A 23,432-nucleotide genomic window follows, 5' to 3' on the forward strand; every position below is an offset into this window, starting at 1 on the left:
CTACAGAAGACCCATGAGGGTTATTTAGGAACTGAGAAGTGCAAACAATGAACACAAGAGTTGTTGTATTGCCACGGATCAATCACAGCATCACTAATGTGGTGGGAAACTGCTTTTCCTGCTTGATCCAAGCCATGCCAATAAGCAGAGCCACTGAGACCTCATCCAGTTCCACAAAAGGTCGGCACAAATTTATTTATCTGGCAATCAAAGGATTAGTTAATAGTCTCCGATTATTATTCTCTGTATCCAGAAATTTGCACACTGCACAGTACGAATAGTAAATAAGTGATAGCTGGCATGAAGGGAATCTTCTCCAGACACAGAATTCCAAATGAAGATTTTAGCAATAATGGGCCCCAATTTTCCAGTGCAGATTTTAGGTAATTTGCCATAGATTGGGATTTTCATCACAAAAGATCAAGTCCAAATTACCCCCAATAAAATGGATTTGTGGAAAAGTCTATATGGACGCAAAAGAACGTTATGAAAAAAGACTTTTGACCGTGGAGATGATTTGTATAAAGCTTTATTGGTTTACCAAAATACACCTCTGGAGAATGGCTTTTCTGCTGCTCAGCTGTTAATGGGAAGAAGGAGCAGATCCAATTTACCAATTAACGCTAACCTGCTGAAATTTCATAACAATGAAACCACACAGAAGAAGAAAGAAATTCAGAAGTGGAAGCAGAAATATTATTTTGACAAAAGGGCCCATGAGCTCCCATCTCTTAACCCAGGTGATAGAGTGTGCCTGAGGAATCAAATCTCTAATACTTGGACCAAAGGGGTACCATTAGAGAACAGCTGAATCCAAGGTCTTATGTAGTCCAGACAGACCAGGGGGACACATTGTGATGTAATTGAAGGGATCTATGAATAATCCCAGAACGCTCCAACACATTGACAGCTGAGGTAGACTCTGGCACTTCCCATCTGACTGATCCTTTATCATCGAGGCACAAAGGAGAAACTGTCAAGGAACAAGAGAACAACTCAGGCGCTAATGAAATCAGAGCGGGAGATTAAGGCAATGTCTACACTATGGACCTTATCACGGCACAGCTGTACTGTGATAGCTGTGCCGCTGTAAGGTCTCCCGTGTAGCCACTCTTTGCCGGCGGGAGAGAGCTCTTCTGCCAGCATAATTAAACCACCCCCAACAAGTGGCGTTAGCTATGTCAGCAGGAGAGCCTCTCCTGCCAACGTAGTGCTACCCACACCAACACTTTTGTTGGTGAAACTTATGTTGGTCAGGGAGGTGTTTTTTCCACACCCTGTCCAACAAAAATTTTACCCACAAAAGTGCTACTGTAGACAAAGCCTAAAAGTCCTGAAAGACTCACAGAGACTTGCTAACCTGCCTGGAGAAGGGGTTAGAAGGAAGTGAGTGGTAAAGACTAACTTCACAGTGGGGTGCTGGTAACCTCTCCTCTCTAAGTAGTTGAGACATTGGGTTTATAGAAATGTACTAGATGGGTTGAGAATTGAATGTGTGTGTTATTAGATAGTTGTTAACTGTTTCTCTCTCTCTCTAAATACCCTATATATATAGAGAGAGAGAGATGGGGGAGAGAGAGCGAAACAGTTAACAATCATTATATATAAATATAGAGAGAGCGAGAGAGAGAGTTAATTCTTTTTTCTTTAAATGGGAAGATGTATATGTTTATGAACTATTGTGATTTGGAGACACTCCCTCATAAGGGACGGTGTTATGAGTGTGGGAATTTGGAGATGTGGCCGGAAAAGGGAGTGGGGGTTGGGAATACCCCATGGCTGTTCACCAGAGACACTCTCCAGTTTGTTTTATTAAAGTTTTATTCCTTTCTCATTCACTGGTTTGTTATTTAATAAACCCCAAGATTGTTACAACACCATTAGCCAAACTGTGCCTGTTACAAATACCTAGTATAATAAAAAGAACAGGAGTACTTGTGGCACCTTAGAGACTAACAAATTTATTAGAGCATAAGCTTTCGTGGACTACAGCCCACTTCTTCGGGCTAATAAATAACTAATAAATTTGTTAGTCTCTAAGGTGCCACAAGTACTCCCGTTCTTTTTGCGGATACAGACTAACACGGCTGCTACTCTGAAACCTAGTATAATAAATAGGCTCTGTTAATGCCACATTTAACTTTAGATATTTTCCTTTCAAACTCACCAGCACCATCTGCAGATCAAAGTAGTAAAGTGCAGCAGAAACCATTGAACAGAGGTTCTCACAGGAACAACGCCAGATGACAGATGTTTTTAGAGAACCTGCAACCATATTTTACTCGATTTTATTCATTTAACTTGCCTCATATTTGTGTGAGGTTCAGTGGATTTATCTTGGAGGGGAACATATTAAGATTGCGTGAGGGGAATGGAGGTTGTTTCAAAGGAGTCACTGTGATACAGTCAAAGCACCGTGGTGAAACGTCACAAATATAAAGCTCTCGCTTTCCACCCCCACAAGACCATGTCTGTACCACTTTAACTCCCAACCCCTTAGTGAAGGTACAGTTATACTTGTTAAATGTGCTTACCACAGGTATAAATGTACTATAGCTTAGTCCCATCTACTTATACTGGTATAACTGCATCCATACTAGACCATTATAATTACTTCAGAAAAAAAATCACACCCCTAATTGTAAATTATACTGTACAAAATCTGGGTGTAGCTCAGGCCTTACCTGCCTAGAACTGTCAGTTACCTCTGTCAGAATGTTTCCTAGTATCACAAAGGTAGTAAGTCACAGATTTAAGCCCAGATTTCCTGATTCCTAGTCCTGATTTTTAATACCAACAACTGAGGTTGACCTAGCTACATCCCTCAAACATTCACACCCCGAGAGATGTAGTTAAGCCGACCCAAGTCCTGCTATAGATATTGCTATGTCGACGAAGGAATTCTGTCGACCTACCTACTGTAAAGGAGTAGATTTACTACAGCAACAGAAACAGCTTTTCCGTCACTGTAGCAAACGCCTACCTGCAGCACCATTGTGGCATAGCTGCAGTGCTACAGCGGCACTGCTATAGCACTTGTAATGTAGACATACCCTTAAATGGCTATAGGACAATTTGGCCCTGATCTCTGACTGGTGCCTCTAGGTGCTACTTAAATCCAAATAAAAAAATAATAGGAGTAAACTGGGTTCAATGTCATGCTCCACCCAGGCTGGGTGAGCTTAGACAAGTCACTTACTCTCCCTGTGCATCAGTCCCCCACCTGTAAAATGAGGATAACAGCACTATTCCACCTCACAATGGTGTTTGTGAGGTTTTTGGCTACAGCAACAAGGAGAGGCCATGAAGTGTCTAGACAGATGGATGTCTATTACCCATACCAGTGCTTCTTGGCTTTTTGTGGCAACTTTTACCAGTAGAGTGATAATTGCCTATCCATGATGCCAACTGTGGATTAGCCATCTTTGAATCAATTACCAACAGCTCTACAGCAGTCCAAGGTTCCAGTTTCCAGAGGACAATAACAACTTGTTTCTGGAGTGTTATTGCCTCTTTCATCCAGGTGTACTCGAGCTCAAGGATTGGAGTAAGTTCTCACACAGCTAGAGAATGTTGCTTTCCTCGTATGAAAGTTTGGGGCCCACTGCTGGTCATCGCATATTTCCATCATAACGGATTCCCACCACTCTATGCTTGTAGCTCTGATCCAGCTGTGATCTCCACAGGGGAAAAACACATCAACTAAGTCCATGGCTCTATGTCCGTAAGGTGCTGGCCACTATCTTCTGTGGGCAAAAAGCCACCCTTGAAACACGTGACATCACCCCCTGGCAGCAGCTTTGGCAGTTGCATGCCAGAGAAACATCATCTCCAAAACAGCATCTGTCAGTTCCAGTTGTTAGACTGAATGGGATCCAAACCTGACAGCACAAGGATGTAATAGCATATGAAACATAAGAAACAGCCAGGAGGAAGGGATAGCTCAGTGGTTTGAGCATTGGCCTCCTAAACCCAGCTTTGTGAGTTCAATCCTTGAGGGGGTGGGATCTGGGGCAAAATCAGTACTTGGTCCTTCTAGTGAAGGAAGGGGGCTGGACTTGATGACCTTTCAATCCAGTTCTAGGAGATAGGATATCTTTCTTTATTTATAAATCTTTGTCTCTCTCATTATTAGATACAACATCAGTGTGGACATGGGGCATGACAGCCAGGATGTGGAACTCAACTGCTGTGGTCACGTTCTGTCGAGTCAGGGCTTATTTACATGGGGAAATGTAGAAGCATAACTATAGCAGTATAATTCTATCAGCATACTTATGCTGGTAAATGCCCCATATAGATAAGCCCTTAGGCTAAAGCAAGGTGGCTAAGACCTGGTCTACACTTAAAATTTAGAGTGACCTAGCTATGTTGTTCAGTGGCTGTGAAAAATTCACACCACCGCACCATAGGTAAACTGACAGATGCAGTTACCTCAATGGAAGAATTCTTCCGTTGATTGCTCCGCCACTCAGGGAGGTAGATTACCTACACTGACGGGAAAAAAACCCTTCAGTTGCTGTAGGAAGTGTCTATGCTACAGTGCCACAGACGCATAGCTGCAGCTCTGCCCCTGCAGCACCCGTAGTGTAGATATGGGCTAATTCATGAGTCTTCCAATTTCTGCATACAGAAGCAACACTTCCCCCCACACTACTCTGACTTCTTCGAGCCTCACCCTCAGCCCCACCTTGTTTTCAAAGGGGCAGCTTCTGTTAAGCAGAATACAAACACTGAAAATAGAATAACAAAACAAATATTAACACCCAAATTCACCTCTAAATATAATGTTTTGCAATATAAATTCATTTTAATAATTATTCCTGTGTTCTCAAACTAACAAATGTATTTTTCCTCCTAGACATGTCAGCAGGTAGGAGTGACTGGTGTGGGAGCCATGCTGTTATCCTCTATGAGGAGTAGCTGAACTGGGGATATAACAAGCTTTAATACAACTATTTGTGAACTAGCCATCACCTACAGCCCCCAACTAAAACCTCTCCAGCGCATCATCAAGGATCTACAACCTATCCTGAAAGACGATCCCTGATTCTCACAGACCTTGGGAGACAGGCCAGTCCTTGCTTACAGACAGCCTCTCAGCTTGAAGCAAATACTCACCAGCAACTACACACCACACAACAAAAACATTAACTCAGGAACCAATCCCTGCAACAAAGCCCGTTGCCAACTCTGTCCGCATATCTATTCAAGGGACACCATCATAGGATCTAACCACATCAGTCACAACATCAGGGGCTCGTTCACTTGCACATCTACCAATGTGATATATGCCATCATGTGTCAGCGATGCCCCTCTGCCATTTACATTGGCCAAACTGGACAGTCTCTATGCAAAAGAATTAATGGACACAAATCAGACATCAAGAATTGTAACATTCAAAAACCAGTAGGAGAGCACTTCAATCCCCCTGTTCACTCAATAACAGACTTAAAAGTGGCAATTCTTCAACAAAAAAACTTCAAAAACAGACTTCAGTGAGAAACTGCAGAACTGGAATTAATTTGCAAACTTGACACCATTAAATTAGCCCTGAATAAGGACTGGGAGTGGCTGGGTCACTACAAAAAATAATTTTCCCTCTGTTGATACTCACACCTTCTTGTCAACTACTGGGAATGGGCCACATCCACCCTAACTGAATTGGCCTCGTTAGCACTGACCCCCGACTTGGTAAGGCAACTTCCATCTTTTCATGTGCTGTATATTTATACCTGCCTACTGTATTTTCCACTCCATGCATCTGATGAAGTGGGTTATAGCCCATGAAAGCTTATGCCCAAATACATTTGTTAGTCTCTAAGGTGCCACAAGGACTACTTGTTATTTTTATTTGTGAACTAGCATTAGAATGTTGGGTAGCAGGATTCCTGGGTTCTGTTCCTGCATCTGTTAGCAGAGTACGACCTAGTAGTTAAAAAGAGCATAGCAAATATACGATGCCCCTTCCTCACTCAGCTATGTGAACTGAACCTGGGATCTCAAAGCATAAACCATTACAAGAGCACAACAATAGTACACATCAGGATGGTGGTAGTAGCAGATTCATAAACCTCTGTATGCATCTAACCACTAGAAAGAGACAAAGATCCACATGGTGTAAGTTGGACAAGCATACTTCGGCCAATTTATCTGAAAGGCAGTGTGGCAAAGTCAGCCTGGTCAACTCTGGCCCACCCTCTCTCTCCGTTGGGTGAGCGATAGCTGCTTCTGAGCTAGTGTTCTGAGGATTTGGCTAGTAACTCTGAAATGGAGCAAGGGTGGAATGCAAGGGGAGAGTCTCACTCCTGGCCTGGTGTTTCATAGGCGGTGGGGGGACATGCCAGTTATGTCTAGGGTTGCCAACAGTCCCTTATTACAAGGAACATCCCTTATTTTTTCCATCTCTGTACAAGATCAGGAATTGCTGAGTGCTGCAAAAAGGAGCAAGAAATACCTGTGGTGAATGTAGGTAATTACTCCTTATTAATACTGACAGGTTTAAGGACTCCTTGTTGTTTTTATTAATAATAATGATATCATCAGGAAGAGGAGGAATGCAGGGCTAAGAAAACAATTTCTTATTTTTTAAATACTCTGGCAACACTACATGCCACAGTCCTGCAGAATGTGCACCCCTGGCAGGCGCTAAGGGGAGTTGCCCCGCCAGGATGTGTGGCACCAAAGGAGGGACGGCCCTTACAGCAGGGACGGGCAGCATGGCCTCCCCAGGAGCAGGCGGCATAGTGGGCGGAACAGCTGCGGGGAAGGGGCCCCACCCCTAGGGTTCAGGGGCCTTGCCTGGGGGCACTGCTACGGTGGATTGGCTCAGTGGCAGGGCCGCGCCGCGGCGCCGTTGCCCCCTGCCTGCAAAAGGCAAGCACCAAACCGGCCCCTTTACACGCTTTGAAGTTGCCTCGGTAGTAATGGCCGCCAGCGTCACATGACAAGCTGCTGGTGGAGGGGGTATTGTGACCCAAGCCGCTTTCCATAGTAGGCGAGACGCGGATCATCCCCACATGCCTGTGGGCAAACCTGTTTCCGGTTGGAGAGACGCCCCAAGCGGAAGTGCTGTTTCTTTAAGGCATGTGGAGGAGGAGCGGATCAAGGGGGGGGAGAAAGCGAACTTTCCGCACCACGTGGTCAGACTCCAACCAATGCTGAGCGGCGGTGAATCGCCACGGTAGGGGCGGGGCGCGGCGCGCGGGTGACCTGGAAGTTTGTGCGCGCTGAGTCACATGGAAGGGGCGGAGGCACTCAGAGCCCCGCCTAACCTGGCCTCCTGGCAGCCAATGAGAGCTGCGCCCGCGGGTACAAAGCGGAAGTGGGGGGGTGGGCGAGGGAATAGAGGAGTGCGCGTGAGGTTGTGCCGCTCTGTCCTGTCTCCCTCCTCCCCGGCTGCTGTAGTGCTAGAGGCCGGGCGCGTGTGCGCAGCGACCGACGCTCCGTTTCCAATCGGCGGGTAAGAGCCGGGCCTGGCGCGCGCCGCTCCCGGCCGCGGGAGTTGCCGGCGCGGGGTCGGGCCGGGCCGGGAGCCCCGTGGGAGGCTGGGGCCCTTCACCCTCCCCGGGGGCTGGGCCCGGCGTGGGGCTCCTCGGCCCCCCGCACACGGTGTGTGTGGCAAGGGCGGCTCTGTCTCCGCGCTCCGGCCGGGCGCTGCAGCGGCGTTGCCACAGGCACGTGGGCAGGGCCGGGTGTCCTGGAGGCCTCCCTCGCGCCACTGTCCGGCCCGGGGCAGGCGGACCCTGCGCCCGGCTGAGGGGCTGCCGAGAAGCACGTGCTGCCCGGGCAGCCAGCAACCCGCCTTGCGCCCAGCCAGCTTTGCGTTCAGCGCGGGGGCAGGGCGTATGTGCACTGCAGATAAACTCTCGCGGCTGTCCCGGGCTAAAGGGGTTGCTTAATTGCTGTGCAACTGCTCGGGTTGTAGCCTGAGCTCTGGGACCCTCCCTCCCACGTGTTTCTAAGCTGTCTGGTTTGCTGGTAAAATCTGCATCCTCTCCTTATTTTCTAGTAGACCCAGCGCACCATGGCAGATGAGATTGACTTCACGACTGGAGATGCTGGTGCTTCCTCCACCTACCCCATGCAGTGCTCTGCGCTGCGCAAGAACGGCTTTGTCGTGCTCAAGGGACGTCCTTGCAAAATTGTAGAAATGTCAACCTCTAAAACCGGCAAACATGGTCATGCCAAGGTAAACAAGACTGGCACATTCTCATACCTTTGCTTTTGGGCTTGAATATCTCCTCCCTCAATTACTTATTTTTATATAAATAGGGTGTGTAATAAACACACATTGCACATATCGCCTGTCAGATCCTTAGCTATGGAATTATTATGTACATAATACTGGTGTGCCCATGCCTCAGAGCAAGTTTTCTGTACTATTCAATCCCAGCTCTACAGCAAATGATAAACAGTGGGGGTAATATTCAAGACAAGATCCCATGTATGCCTTTTGCTTGAGCACTCTTGAAATTTACATGGGGATGAACTAGAGTTTATTGACTTGATGGAAGTGCTCTGAGAAGGTAGAGGGATTAGACTAGCCTTTGCCTAAAGGAGGATTTGGAAGGTGTTGAGTAATGCATGTTAACAGCCTACTGTAGAGAACTGGCAGTGCCTCTGACATATTAAAAGACTCCATATAACACATTTAATAGACTTTCCAAATCCTAATTTAGACAAAAATCTAGAGTTAAGGTAAAGTACTATGGGGAAGAGTCTCCCCTCCCCCCCCCCCCCCCCCCCCCCCACTTTCTGAGACCATCTATATGGCTTAGCTAAGTAGACATACTTTGCACTAGTCCTTGTCTCTGCTAACTAGCAATTAACTGATCTACTTAACTGTGTTTTTTTGAAGGCTGGTGTAGACACCCCCTTGCCTCTGTTCTAGGTGACAAATACTTGGCTTTTACCACATGCTAATTGAGTACTTAAGTCTTCACTACACTTGAAGTAGAAGTCTATGGTATGTCTGTCTACTAAACAATAGAGGCTAACAGCAATTAACTAAAGATACAAAAAAAATCTAAGACCTACACCTACACCCACCCCTGGGAGCAGTAAGGAGATGTGTGTGGGGGGGAATGACACACTCTCATGGCTTTAAAAAGTTCCTATCAGACCCTCAGGCTTGGCCTACATTTTGTTAGGTTGACTAGCTACATCACTCAGGGCTGTGTTGGATTACCTATATCAATGGGAAATGTTTTCCGTTGATGCAGGGAGCATATGTGCTGTGGTAGCTGTGCAGCCGTAGAGGCCATAGTGTAGACATACCTTTGGTTAGTATCTTTCGCTAGAAACCGTTCTTAAAGCTAGTTTAATGTCTTCAGTGCCTCCCAGCAGCTAAGATGCCCTGAAAGAATTACCAAAATAAAGATAAGGGCAGGTAACCACCTTGTTCATTTGTGTCTTAGTTAAGTGTCCTGGAAACAGCCCAGATTCTGATGTTTAAGAGCGTGGACAGAGACCTTAGTTGGAGTTAACAGTTGATAGCCTGGTTTATACCAGGGTTTAGTCTACATTCCATTGTGGTAATACTATGCCAGACTGAGCTGAACATCATGGGAGTCTTAGCGTAGACATGTAACAGCACAAACACATCTAAAGCCATAGCAAAAAGACTTGTGAATAGGTTAGTTTGGTGTTGGCAATACTGGGGCATTTCTAGAAATGCCCCTAATACTGGGGGAGACAGGCTTAAATCCCATTTCCCTCTCATCTTTCAGGCTGGCCCAAGCTAAGGTTTGTAAGTATATATCTATGCCAGCACAAACTTTTTACTGTAGGCTTGGGAAAAGAGACCTTTTGGCATTACATCACTAGTTAGGAGTGAAATATTTTTCACACTCCTAACCCGCATAGCCTTAGTCTCAAATCTAGTGATGTCATTGTAGAACTGGGATACCAAGGCTCTAATTTTCTTACTCTCCTCCTTTTATGACAGATATTTCAAACCATCTTCATATGTGACCAGGGATGGGGAAAGGGTGCAAGCAGAACTTTCTCTTTTTCAGGTTACCCATAAACTCTTGGACTAAAATTCTTGCCCCTCCCATTCAAGTGGAATTGGTTTTGTGTGTAAAATGAACCAGTAACTTGAACTGTTGCCTTGAACAGCAGGCTGCCAGTGACTGATCCTAAGTGGAGAAAAATTAATTGCTCTTTACTACTGTTCTTGCAGGTTCATTTGGTTGGTATTGATATTTTCACTGGCAAAAAATATGAAGATATCTGCCCATCCACTCATAACATGGATGTTCCAAATATCAAGAGGAATGACTATCAAGTGAGTCTGTTTACCGATGGTGCTTTTAGACAGCTTCCTAACTGTTGCCATAATGACAAATTTCAGTTACTACAAGTAAATTAGCTCCACTCCTAAACTGCATGTCAAAATTTTTTAGCTAGCTGAAACTAAAAAAAAGTTGCTTCTCCCACTTCAGACCCTTTTTCTTTCTCTTCTGAGGGTAGTTATTACTCCCTTGTTGAGCATACTAGCAGTGCACTCTAAAACTTTGGCCTGAAGTCTGGGATGATAACTTCATTATGCTGTCAGGGAGTACAAGATGGTAATATGACTCTATAATGGGGAAAGGAGAATGGTTATATACCGGAGGATGGGAAAGTATCTTTACTATAGGGGCTAGAAAAGACTATCTTGGGTAAGACTTCTGGACTTCCTTAGAGCAGCACATTTACTCTTGGCTGTATCTGATTCTGCCTATTGAATTTCTTTTGAATTGAAATTGACTCGAACCTTTTAGATGGCACTGCTTCAAAGTCATTCTGATCCTCCTGAACACTATCGGAGTGTAGATGCAGGGAACTGGTTCACAAATTTCCTTTTGTTAACTTGATAACTTTTTTGAAGTGTTAGAAGGATGCCGACAAACTAACTAGACCTCAAATCTTTGCCACATGCCAGTCTAGTTTTCACTTTGACATAACATAATTGACATCTTAGGATAGTCAAGTTTCTAGCCTCGTCATTTCTATTAAGGCTTTTAGTCTGCGTGAAGCGACAGCTGTGATGAATTCAGAGTGCACTGAGTTAGGGACACTAGACATTCAGTCAGCTAACTTGGTGCAAATGAAGTCAAAAGATGGATCACTCTGAAGTAATGAGTTTTTATGGAGGATGGTAGCAAAATATGGTGGCTTTCACCTTAAAGTCACTAGTTGATTTCTGTCCAGATGAAATGACATCCTCAATTAGTATTAATTGGCCAACTCAAGGTCACATGGCTAGAGTACTAATGCTAAACCTCCTAATCAAGGTGGACTGTTCTTTATTGCCCTGGTGTGCATCATGTCCTGGATAGTAACTCTTCTTCAGAGTTGTTGGTTCTACATACCAAATACTAAATCACAATTTTATAGAGCTTGAGCTTCCCACTTGTATTTTTAGGACTATTGTCCTGGTTCTTTACCTTCACTTAGAGGTCCCTCTAGTAAGTTACTGAGAAGTAAGGCCCTCTCTAGATCTGTTAGGATATATGAACTTTCATATGTGATAGTCTTATGGGAAATTCTAGCCTTTTGGTGTCCAAAGCTAGTTACTTAACTATTACCATTCAAAAATTAGAAATAGCTTAACTTTCATACAGAAAATGGCAGTCTAAAATTTTCTTCCTGACTCACCTTGTGTGTGCCTTGTAAAGCAGCACTTAAGAGCTAGAGTTAAAAACCACTGCAGTGGTTCATTCAGATAAATGGAATCTGATGTGATGGCCTAGAGAAATACTCATCAAGTCAGCTTATTTGTTTTGTAGTTGTGCTACCATCCAGGACTCTATTACCCCTGTGCTTAATAACTTGACCACTGAAAACAAATGTGCAACTTCACTTAGTTTAGCAGAAGCTAATAGCTTTCAATCCTTCTCTTGAAAGATCATTTAAAACTGTCAAATGTCATGATTTGTATTCTGATTAGGCAACAAAATTAACATGACTAATGCCGAATCTGTCTCCAAACTACCTTAATATTAGAAGCGGCAAGTAAGGGGATGGCCTAGTTTCAATATTTGATACTGAACTAATACAAACTAGCAAATCTTGCTAGTCAGACAAATTAGCAGTATGAATTTTCTAAAAACCAACTTCTCCCTGTAGCTGATCTGTATTCAGGATGGCTACCTCTCTCTGCTGACAGAAAGCGGTGAAGTTCGTGAGGATCTGAAGCTGCCAGAAGGTGATCTAGGCAAAGAAATAGAGGGGAAATACAATGCAGGTGAAGATGTACAGGTAAGAACAGAAAGCAATCAAGGTGCCACTAAAGGGCAAGTTTTAAAGGGTGTCTATACTTTCCATAAGAGTCTGTGATAAAGAATGGTCCTGTTCTTATTCTCACAATCTGAATTTGGAAGCATACCAATTTCCTACACTCTGAAACTCCTTCCTACCAAATTTAGGAGTATAGCTATTTCGAAATGAACCTAAATAGCCCAGCTCAAGCAATTAACAGTGGTCTCCATTCTGTGGTTGATGGAAAGCTTGCTGGTTCTCACCTCAGCTGCATTTGCATGTGTCCAGATGCTTTGCTGTTCCACAAACTAGAAGTTACAAGCCAAGTTGAGGCCTGGTCTAAACTTCAGTTTTGCTGGCATAGTGATGTGGGCTGAGCATTGGGGCAATGGGGGGGGGGGGAGGGGGGTATTACACCATTACCCAACAGAGCTATAAATATAAAAGCTCTAATGGAAATCCAGCTTATGAGCAAAAGCACTCTTGCTAGTATAAACTGCATCTCCACTAGAAGGGTTTGTCAGTATAGATAGGTCTAGCTGTCTCTAACATCTGCTATGAGAGAAGAACCTAGAGCTGCCAGTCACTAACAGATGACCAAGCAGCAGGGCAAAGAAAGGGATGCCTATCCAGAGAGAATGCATCATAGGGCCAGATGGAATGACCAGGGGTAGAAAACTTTTTGTATTAAAGACAGATTAAATACATTTCCATGTTATCTGTAGTTATTGCTACTTCTCAACAAGAGGAGGTAGGATAGGAGTCCCTCCAACATTAGTTTTCAGTGGGGTGCCTTTTATCACATGGGTTTAAGTCTCTTGTGATTAAGTGTTATCCATACATTTTTAATGTTTATCTTTTGTCTTCTAGGTGTCAGTCATGTGTGCAATGAGCGAAGAATATGCTGTAGCCATAAAGCCCTGCAAATAAATGGGATCTCCAGGCTCGAGCAATTGCTCAGGTCCAGACAAACCACAGATCTTAAATTTGGTTCTGATTGTCACCAAAGCTATGGCCTTCACAAGCAACCTCATTTCTTTTTGGATTGTTTCAAAATAGTGCTGGATTCTGGATTAGTGTTGCAGGCTGACTGGCAATTTTCATAATCACTGAGGTTTTAATTCCTTATGAATTGTGTAACTAACATGCCTGTAGGTTTCAGTTCATGGGTCCAAGAAACCTGATGGTTTCATTCATTAGCAGGTATATTTTATTTGTTTGAGCAAAACATGTCTGTCTGTGAACAGACAATGTACAGTATTCAGGGGATTTTAGATAAAATAGTAGATGGTATCTAGGATTCTAAATTAACCTAGAACATAAATAGTATTTAGCTTTTTTGCCATAACATTTAGCTAGAACTGACATAATATAGAATTGTTTTAACTTAGACATTCATATCTTGTGAATTGGGATTCTCATTGAATTGTGGGTGCTGATCACATTTCTTAGACCATGAAACTCAAGTGATTAAAAAAAAATGCCAATTAGCTTGACAAAGTCCTGGTGGCCATGTGCAACTAACTGTATTACCTCTTGTTATAATCTCCCTTTGCCAACTTGTTGGCTTGCTTATTGTAACTTTATAAAAATGTCAATCTGCCTTTGGTGTAGGCAGGCAGTCAGAATGTTGGTTGGATGTTACATAGCCAGATTAAAGGTGCACAAGTAGGTGGGATTAGATGTTAAAGTGAGACTTTCACTTGAGGCCTTTGTCAGACTTAAATAATAAAAATAGAAAAATGCAGTTCAGTTGCTCTTATTGTATTATCTTAAACTATAAAAAGGAGTGACTAACTCCACAGGAATCTCTTGCAGTGCTTCCAGTGTTAGGTGTAAATGTTCAGGTTCTAACTACTTGGATTTTGTAGCACAAGGAGTATAGGTTTTTGACCACTTTTCTTTGAAAATGAATTGTAGCATTGGAACTTAAATGCACATCCTTCATGTGTAAAGGCAACCTAACTATTCAAATGCAAACTTTTTTGCATTTATAAATAAAATATAGGCACAGCAGACACCAATATAAAACATAATCATTGCTCAAATAGGGGAGTAGTAGTAATAAGTTACTACATGTAACTGTTCTAGAAATAAACATGGCAGAAGCTACATAGGTAGCTTGCCATCAACACAGCAGTTCCTGACTCATTTAAAAATGTGTATTTAGGCATGACTTTGTTAACTTGTTAATGGCAAACATGAAAGGCTCTGCAAAACTGACAGAATTGTCACTAACTTAGCATCTTGTGCTTTCTGTATGGTGCTCTTACACATGAATTTCATTCTTCTACTATAAATTCGTTCTCAGACTAGTTCATGGCTTAAACTTCAAGTCACTTCCCTGTAATGGGTCTTGGCAGAACTAGATTTTTTTTTTATATTAAGCATTTTTATCAAACTTTAAATTTCAGTTGTAGGAAATTTGGGAGCAGGGTGAGCTGTCTACTTAATGACAGCAGATGTTGAGATTCAGTTAATTATAAATCTCTAAAACACAAATGGCCAACATCACGTGTCAAAATCTAGTTAGATGTCCTTAAATCAAACTAAGTTTTCAAGCAGCATTTTTCTTTATCTGTACATTTTGTTTATCAATGTAGACATTTTAGTTGGTTTGTGAGCATGGTCAAATGGCTATTTAAAAATCTGTCCTTCCAAGCCTACTTCTAATGAACCACTTTATAAACTTGCCTTAAGCTTCAATGGCTATTGACTAATTTGGGATGATTTAAATACTTGGAATACTGCCCTTGCAAATGGAGTAGAGCAACTATCTTATCTTATGAGTTGAACTTGTATATGAAACTTAGTCTATATCCTGGTAGACTACAGTGAACCTGAGTGATGAAAAGTAAAACACACACTGACCGTATGCATGTGCCTAGTATACCATGATAGAGGGGGACAAGCATCCAGCTCAGGCTAGCAATAAATAGCTACCTAATCCATCTCAAAGCACAATGTACTGTAACTATCCTTACAGCAGTCAAGTATCACTACATAGTTCTGCCTTGCTTACAGGGCATTGTGATTGAACTTCCTAAATAGCACCTTGTTTCGTATGCAACAATAAACTTGATTCTTAAAACAAGGCTCTGCACCCTATTACAGGCTGAAACCTGTGTTAACTATAGTGCTTTCTTAAGAGCTAAACCTCAATGCTCTCCTTGTCTTCCTGTACCCCACCAGGAAGTGGAGGGTAGGAGGGAACAGCAGTGCTTGTTATGTGTCAATATCTCATGGTGTGGGTCAATAAAAACCAGTGCCTCTGGACCTGGTCTTAAGGATAAGATGAGGTGCCTGCAACCAGCTAGGTTGTCTAGCACTGACATAACCAAGCTAATGCAAGTTCTGGCTGCTAGAACTATATTAAAATATAGTTCAAAGGCTGGACAAATTCAGCTAGTGTAGCATCTTACCGTGTTAGTACAATTTTAAAGGTCTCATATGCAACTAAAACATTTGATGCAATCAGACATTGAATGCAGCTCATCCACAAGTGTCTGGAAAGTATAGGACTAGCTATCTCAAAGTAGTCCCTTGATTGAGAGATTTCTTAAGGCTAAAAGGCAGTTCTACTAACCACTGCCTGCAGTTCTTCAAAATGTAGGTTTGAGATGACAGTACTTCTCCAAGCAAGAGTTTGTTCTGTTGGCTGGTTCTCTAGCAGTCTTGCATATGACTAAATACCTATTGCTTATCCACCTTTGTAAGGCACTTTGAGATCTATGAAAGTAATTATTAGGTCATCATACATATGGAATTGCCTGGAGAAAACTAATCTATTACTAGTATCTTGGACACTTCATCAGTTAAGTTACAGTATTATGTTTTACTAAACTTAAAACCAATGTTTGAGCTATTTCTTTAATAGCAAGCTATTTCAGCTTACGGTCAAGTCATATTTACAATAAACCTTTGAATTGCTACTAGTAGCAATTCAAACTGCTGCATCTTCCTGGAATCTCGATCAGAAATGTCATGAGGTGAATTTCTTGCTCTCAAAGCTTCACTTTAAAACAGATCTCATCTATTTACCTGGTTTGTACTACTAGCTTCTAAATTAAGGGGTTTTTTATTAACTTGCTGCTACCAGAACATGAAAACTGCAAACTCTTAGCAGCTGCTGCAATTCCCTAAATTAAAAGATGGAAAACTAGGGGGTGTAGGAAATATTTTCACTTACTGTTACACTTTTATGGCACCAGTCTTTATAGGGTTTTTGTCTTTTCAATTCTCTAAATGTACTATAGGCTGTTTTTTGCCTCAAGTGTTGATAAATATTATTTAACAACTTAAATGGACCCTTTTAATTTTTGCTTGATATGGTTGCTTTTCAACTAGACTATTGCCAGTTGAGCCATGGTTTGAATGCATTGTTCTCAGGGCTGAAGTTCATTATTTTAACAGTAACTGCTTGCAAGTCTCTTACAGGGTTTTTCTGATTCATAGTCACCTGTAGCTTTCCCGAGATGGTGCAGTCTATATAATCTCAGAATACTGTATTCTACATAATCTGTAAAAGAATCACATTTGGGACTAGGTCAAACTATTGTAGTTAGTAGGTTTACTGAAGTCAAGCATGTTAAAATATTAAATGGGCTTCAAAATTCAATAAAATACACTTTTTGTTGGATAATTAGAATATAGTTTTACAAGAATTCAGGTTTGGAAAGGAAGATTCAGTATGTCCTTACTATTAAGGCAGTTGGGTATCGCATTGAATTTTATGCATCAAGACAATTTTAATGAAGGTATAAATCTTAATGAATATATTATGCTAAACATATGGTTGAATTTTAGTTTTGCACAGTCCATTTAGAGCTTCTTGAGTCTCATTTTAACATCTGTAGTCTAACCCTAAAGTATTTGGCTTTTGAGGGTGATTCTGTATTGTAGTAAATAACCAGTGTAAACTTAGAAACTCTCTTGTTTAGTTTAAATGCTTGCTGCATATTACTGTAAAATAAATGATACCCCATTATTCTCAAATTATTCTATATGATAAACATATCAAGTATTAGTCAATGTATTTTTTTAAAAAGGGAGAGGGAAGAGAAGTTTTAATTACTGTATTTATGCAATGACATCATACTAATCATAGCAAAAAGAAAACACCCTGTAAGTTATTGTATCTAGTCTTTAGGGATTAAGTGAGCAAATGGACTTATTGGTTATCAGCTAGAAGGATTCAAATATTTATATATTGTAGAATATATATTTGCTTTTTAAAGTCTTAAAACCAATAACTTGAAAGGTATAACTGTACATCTTTCATTTGTGTAATAGTGAAGTTCTCAGTCCCTAAGAGTAAGGGAAGTTTGGCTTACAAAAGATGGTTGAAAGAAGGCCCTTTAACATTTAGATGATGAAGCTGGCTAAAATGTTTCTATGAAATATTTGTGAATTTGACTTTTAGTTACAGCAAGAGGGATAGTGGAAGCTAAACTTAAGGTCCAGTCTTGAAATACCTTTTATTTTTATTCACTACCTTTAGCAATACATTTGTTCATTCCATGTGAAAAACATTTTTTGTTTTTTAAACTAGAAGGGCTTGTCAAAGTTGTATTGGGGATGGGCGGGGGGGGGAGTGCTGACTTTCCTGTCAAAAGAAATAAAATCAAACTCTTAACATTTTATAGTGACTATTTCTTGACATGTGAATATTGTAAATTTCTCCAAGAATAAAGAAATACCATAGTGATAGGCATGATATAAGAACCTGATTTCATCAGGAAATACTTTTTGTATGTGATTAGGTAAAAGCTTTGCTGATGTTGGAAGAATACTTTCCTAACAAACTGAATGATAGTTTAGAAAGAACGGTGATGGCTCTCTGGATGCTGCAGTCGTGCTCCTTTATAATTGCTCATATTGCTGTGTTCTCTCTAATCAGGAGAGAAGGTTTTACTAATCTGTTGCTTCTAACATAACAACAAACAAATAGCATGACAGGCTGCAAAGAGGCATCATAAGAATGGTTGTACTCAGATCAAAGGTCCATCCAGCCCAGTATCCTGTCTACCGACAGTAGCCACTGCCAAGTGCTTCAGGGCAAATGAACAGCTAATCATCAAGTGATCCATCCCCTGTCATCCATTCCCAGCTTCTGGCAAACAGAGGCTAGGAACACCAACCTAGCTAATAGCAATTGAGGGACCTATCCTCCATTAACTTATCTAGTTCTTTTTTGAGCCCTGTTATAGTCTTGGCCTTCACAACATCCTCTAGCAAAGAGTTCCAAAGGTTGACTGCATAATGTGAAGAAATACTTCCTTTTGTTTTTAAACCTGCTGCCTATTAATAAAGAGTCAATAACAGATTTACTTTCTCCACACAAGTCATGATTTCATAGATCTCTATCATATACCCCTTTACTTAGCTCTCTTCCAACCTGAAAAGTCCCAGTCTTCTTAATCTCTTCTCATATGGAAGCTGTTCCATACCCCTAATCATTTTTGTTGTCCTTTTCCATTTCCAATTCCAGTATATTTTTTTTTTCTTGAGGGGGAATGAATACTTTGCATGGAGTATTCAAGATGTGGGTGTACCATGGATTTATATAGAGGTAATATATTTTCTGTCTTATTATCTATCTCTTTCTTAGTGATTCCCAACCTTCTGTTAGCTTTTTTGACTGCTGCATTTATCAAAATTCAATTTCATCTGCCATTTTGTTGCCCAGTCACCCAGTTTTGTGAAAGCCCATTGTAACTCTTCAAAGTCTGCATTGGATTTAACTATCTTCAGTAGTTCATCATCTGCAACTTTTGCCACCTCACTGTTTACCCCTTTTTCCAGATCATTTATGAGTATGTTGAACAGTACTGGTTAGGGCTTCCAATCCTCCAGGATGAGCCTGGAGTCTCCAGCATTAAAATTAATCTTTAAAGATTGTCATGTGATGAAATCTCTAGGAATATAGCCAACCAAAATTGACAACCTTACTACTGGTCTCTGTACAGATCCATGGGGGACACCACTATTTACCTCTCGGTAGTCTGAAAACTGGCTGTTTGTTTATTCCTACCCTTTGTTTCCTATCTTTTAAATCTAGGTCTGATCCATGAGAGGACCTTCCCTTTTATCCCATGACAGCTTACTTGGCTTAAGGGCCTTTGGTAGTGGACCTTGTCAAAGGCTTTCTGAAAACTTAAGTACACTATCCAGTGGATCACCCTTGTCCACATGCTTGTTCACCACCACTATCACCCTCATTACCTGTTTCTAGAAATCTAGCACATTCTTTTCCAAGTCCTCTGAGCTGTTCCAGCACAGACAGCAAGATTGTAAAGATCCTCCTAGACTCACTTTGCTGGCAAGGGAAATTGATAGCACTTTGCTAATTTCTGACATGTTCATAATGCTTTTGTGTGTGAACTGGGCATATGCAACTTCCTCTCTTAAGTGAGTCCTGTACTGAGAGCTGATGAGAGGGAGAGACAATTGTACTGGGCCCCTGAGCACAGGGGAAGCCCCAAAACATTTATGTAAATAAAGTGAAATGTGAGGAGGTGGGGCTCCACTGAACATGATGTACTAATGCCCCAAATTTCTCTTGATGGGCCTGCCTATGTTTCTTATTGTTTTGACAGCTGGCTGTCATAGCTCACCAAAGAGGCATAGAAAGTGTGCATTAAACTGATTGTATAAACCTCAATGGATTAACTCAACACAACTTGGGCTAAAATTTTCAAGAGTATTGTCCTATTGAAAGCCCATGTAATTTAGGCACTTAAGTGTGGGATTCATAAGAGGGATTTAGGCTGAGCACTGCAGTGCTTAACTTTTAGGCCCCCTGCCTCCAAGTGGAATTTACAACCCCAAGTTATGCATCAGGGCTCCCTATACAATGCCTGAGAAGAGTGAGGTGCTCAAAAAAGGGAGCATGTTAAGTGGGGAGTTGCCTGAGTTAGCCAGTAGAAAATGCTGAGGAGAAGGGTAGAGTCTAAGGCAGGGGTCGGCAACCTTTCAGAAGTGGTGTGCCGAGTCCATTTATTCACTCTAATTTAAGGTTTTGCATGCCAATAATACATTTTAATGTTTTTAGAAGGTCTCTTTCTATAAGTCTATAATATATAACTAAACTATTGTATGTAAAGTAAATAAGGTTTCTAAAATGTTTAAGAAGCTTCATTTAAAATTAAATTAAAATGCAGAGCCCCCTGGAGTGGTGGCCAGGACCCGGGCAGTGTGAGTGCCACTGAAAATCAGTGCGCGTGCCGCCTTTGGCACACATGCCATAGGTTGCCTACCCCTGGTCTAAGCCCTGCCCCTCAAATGACTTAAGCACCTAACTCTGGGCTAAAGGGAGGTGCCTTTCTACCCTTCAGATTCACAGCCATGAACCCTCTCTTGAAGTTAGGTGCCTAAAGCAGGTCAGTCTTTTCTCAAGAAAAAACAAGGTGCAGCCTATACCCAAAAGCCCTGTGGTTAGAACACTCACACAGGATGTGGGAGCTGAGAGTGCAAATTCCCATTCTGCCGGAGGCGCAGGGAATTGACTGCAGGTTTACCACCTCCCAGATAAGTGCCCTAACCATGGAGAAGATGTCTTGTACTTGAATGGAAATTCACAGGTAAGACAAATTTCCTTTTAAAAATTAATAGTGTGCTCGGAGACTGTGTGGGTATGTTTTATGTTTCTAAATAAAAAGAAAAAAAATATGTGGCACTAACTCTTGTACACATTTTAATTGTTAGTCATTACAGTCTCTGTGGTGTAACTATCTGGTATTACTTATTTTTAAATTGGCATATGGCTATTATATAGTCACTTGGCTTTTAGACATGAAATTGTATAGAATCTCTCACCACCCTATGTGAAATTTTGTGGTCATCGATGAGGACTCAATGAACTTTCAAGTTATGAAGTACTTGCTGCCTGTTGTGTAGGTATGACAGAGATGGCAATTTCCTGAACTGTCTTGGGGAGCTCAGACTGTATTAAGTTAATGTATCATTGCGGGTCAGGGATCATATGTAATTCCATGGGGGAAGGTGACCACTGCTCCTCTAGGAACTAAGAGTAATGGTGGGTGATTAGGCAAATTCATTCCAGTTGTAACACCTCTAGAAAAGTAACACCATCGGGAAAAATACTAGACAGGAGGGCCAGAGGCTCATAGGTCTACCCAAGTCACATGACGGTTGAGGTGCTGGGAGCCTACAGCCTCAAGGGACCACAGAGGGGACATACACATGCAGTTGCCCTGAATTGTGGCAATATTTACACACATCCTGTTCTGTTGTGTGTGTGGATTGGGGTTTTTTTTGAGTTCTGCAGCTATTATTCTAAGAATTGTGTAGGTGCATAAGTGAGCCAGCTTCAACTGTCTTGCTCATTAGGTGCGCTGAAAATCAGGCCACCAGCATTTGATGATGATGCCCCAGTTGATGTACATGTGGGCATAGGTGCAGCAGTGACAACAGGCCATTTCTTTTTACAAATCTGGCTGTATAGCTGTGACACCACCCCATATTCTTAATAGAAATACTGTTATAGTTGTGCTATAATCATATTATCTTGCACAAAAAATATAAGGTATGTGAGATCACTGGAAAGGTTATGATTTACTGAATCTGATTATTCTATTTGTATGCATGTATCATTTCTGTATCTGGAGTTAGGAACATTGACTATCAATTACAAGTGGGTTTACACCTGGGGAACGCCCACCAGACAGAATGCAGTCAGTCTGGACGGGCCATTAGAGAGAACAATATGTCTTAGAAGATGTTTATCACCTTCCTGGAAAGCCTTCCTGTGGACACTGCGAATAAACTTTTGACTCATGGCTGCTTTGACACTGCAGGGTCATGTGATCGTGTCACCTGGTACTGGACTCCATGATAGAACACCAGTATTTTTCCTGGGGCGGGGGGAAACCAGGAAATCACACTGGGAAACAAAGGGTTCCCGCCATATGTAAAACCTATTTAAGGCAGGGTAGTGACTTAATCAGGGTTGGTTCTTCACTGAATCCCTGCCCAGGATGACTGCTGGAAACATCTAAGAAACAAAGCCAGGAAGGGGAGAAGGACTGAGCCCAGGCTGGGAAGGTGTCTGGCCTGTGAAAGAAATACCTGGAGTTTTAAGCTGCAAGCAAGAGCATCTTGCCTACAAGAACCTCTGCAATTTGCCTAAAACAACATTGAGAAACTACTACTTGTAACCAGTTTTTTAGTATCTTAAGCTTAATTAAGTTTTTGTTTATTTTGCTGGGTAATCTGCTTTTATCTGTTTGCTATCCCTTATAATCACTTAAAATCTATCTTTTTGTAGCTAATAAACTTTTTTGTTTTCTCTAAAACCAGTTTGTGGAATTCATAACTGGGGAGGGGAGGCAACAAGCTGGGCATATCTTCCTCCACATTGAGGGAGGGAGCGAATTTCACACACTTATGCTGTACAGTTCTCTGTGCAGCGCAAGATGATATTTTGGGTTTGCACTCCAGAGACGGGTGTGCACTTGAGTACTGGGTGTGTCCCTACCTGTGTGTGCTGGAGGAGGTGTGAGGGCCTGGCTCAGCAGGACAAGATAAGAGAGCCCAGGCTGATGGAACAAGTGGGCTCAGTGGTACCCCAGTATATCAGGTGGCACCCCAGAGTGGAGGGATAACCCGTCACAATAGCCACCTGACATATGCTGACATATGCTGTCCCAAGTATTGCCAACAGGTTTTTCCAGATCATAATCACGAAGGAGGAAGTTGGAAGAAGGATAAAAAGACAGTTTTCTAGTTCCTTGGGAGATGCAGGAAGAAACTGCACATAGTGGCCATTCAGAGGTGAATGGAGGGGAAACTGGACTTGGTGGGAAGGAAGATAAAGATACAGAAGCAATCAAGCTACAACCCTGACTTTTGTGGGGCCAGGAAAGAAGAAATATTGGGGGTCGGGTGGGCTCCGGTCATTATAGTGTGTAAAATTGAGGAATAATTTAAAGCAACATGTAGACCGGGGTAGGCAACCTATGGCACGTGTGCCAAGGGTGGCACGCGAGCTGATTTTCAGTGGCACTCACACTGCCCGGGTCCTGGCCACCGGTCCGGAGGGCTCTGCATTTTAATTAAATTTTAAATGAAGCTTCTTAAACATTTTAAAAACCTTATTTACTTTACATACAACAATAGTTTAGTTATATATTATAGGCTTATAGAAAGAGACCTAAAAATG

The 23,432-nt window shown here is 42.0% G+C and overlaps 1 protein-coding gene across 2 annotated transcripts; it reads left to right on the plus strand.

Moving 5' to 3' along the window:
* The first annotated feature begins 7,223 nt into the window (after positions 1-7,223).
* On the plus strand, positions 7,224-17,890 carry EIF5A2 (eukaryotic translation initiation factor 5A2). 2 transcript variants are annotated; one of them, XM_005299253.4, is made up of 5 exons: positions 7,224-7,463; positions 8,013-8,192; positions 10,188-10,292; positions 12,119-12,250; positions 13,121-17,890. In XM_005299253.4, the coding sequence occupies exons 2-5, from the start codon at positions 8,028-8,030 to the stop codon at positions 13,178-13,180; spliced, it is 462 nt and encodes a 153-aa protein (XP_005299310.1). In that variant the 5' UTR covers positions 7,224-7,463; positions 8,013-8,027; the 3' UTR covers positions 13,181-17,890. The 2 variants fall into 2 exon arrangements, with proteins under 2 accessions (XP_005299310.1, XP_005299311.1); XM_005299254.4 differs by having other exon boundaries at positions 7,309-7,463; positions 8,016-8,192.
* Positions 17,891-23,432: the final 5,542 nt, after the last annotated feature.

This window comes from Chrysemys picta, chromosome 9 (genome assembly GCF_011386835.1).
Source record: "Chrysemys picta bellii isolate R12L10 chromosome 9, ASM1138683v2, whole genome shotgun sequence".
In the NCBI taxonomy this organism is placed as follows: domain Eukaryota; kingdom Metazoa; phylum Chordata; order Testudines; family Emydidae; genus Chrysemys; species Chrysemys picta.

Coding starts and splice junctions, on each gene's coding strand:
- EIF5A2 (XM_005299253.4), top strand. CDS start 8,028: ATGGCAGATGAGATTGACTTCACGACTGGAGATGCTGGTGCTTCCTCC. Junction 8,193..10,187: donor GCAAACATGGTCATGCCAAG/GTAAACAAGACT, acceptor CTGTTCTTGCAG/GTTCATTTGGTTGGTATTGA. Junction 12,251..13,120: donor ATGCAGGTGAAGATGTACAG/GTAAGAACAGAA, acceptor TTTGTCTTCTAG/GTGTCAGTCATGTGTGCAAT.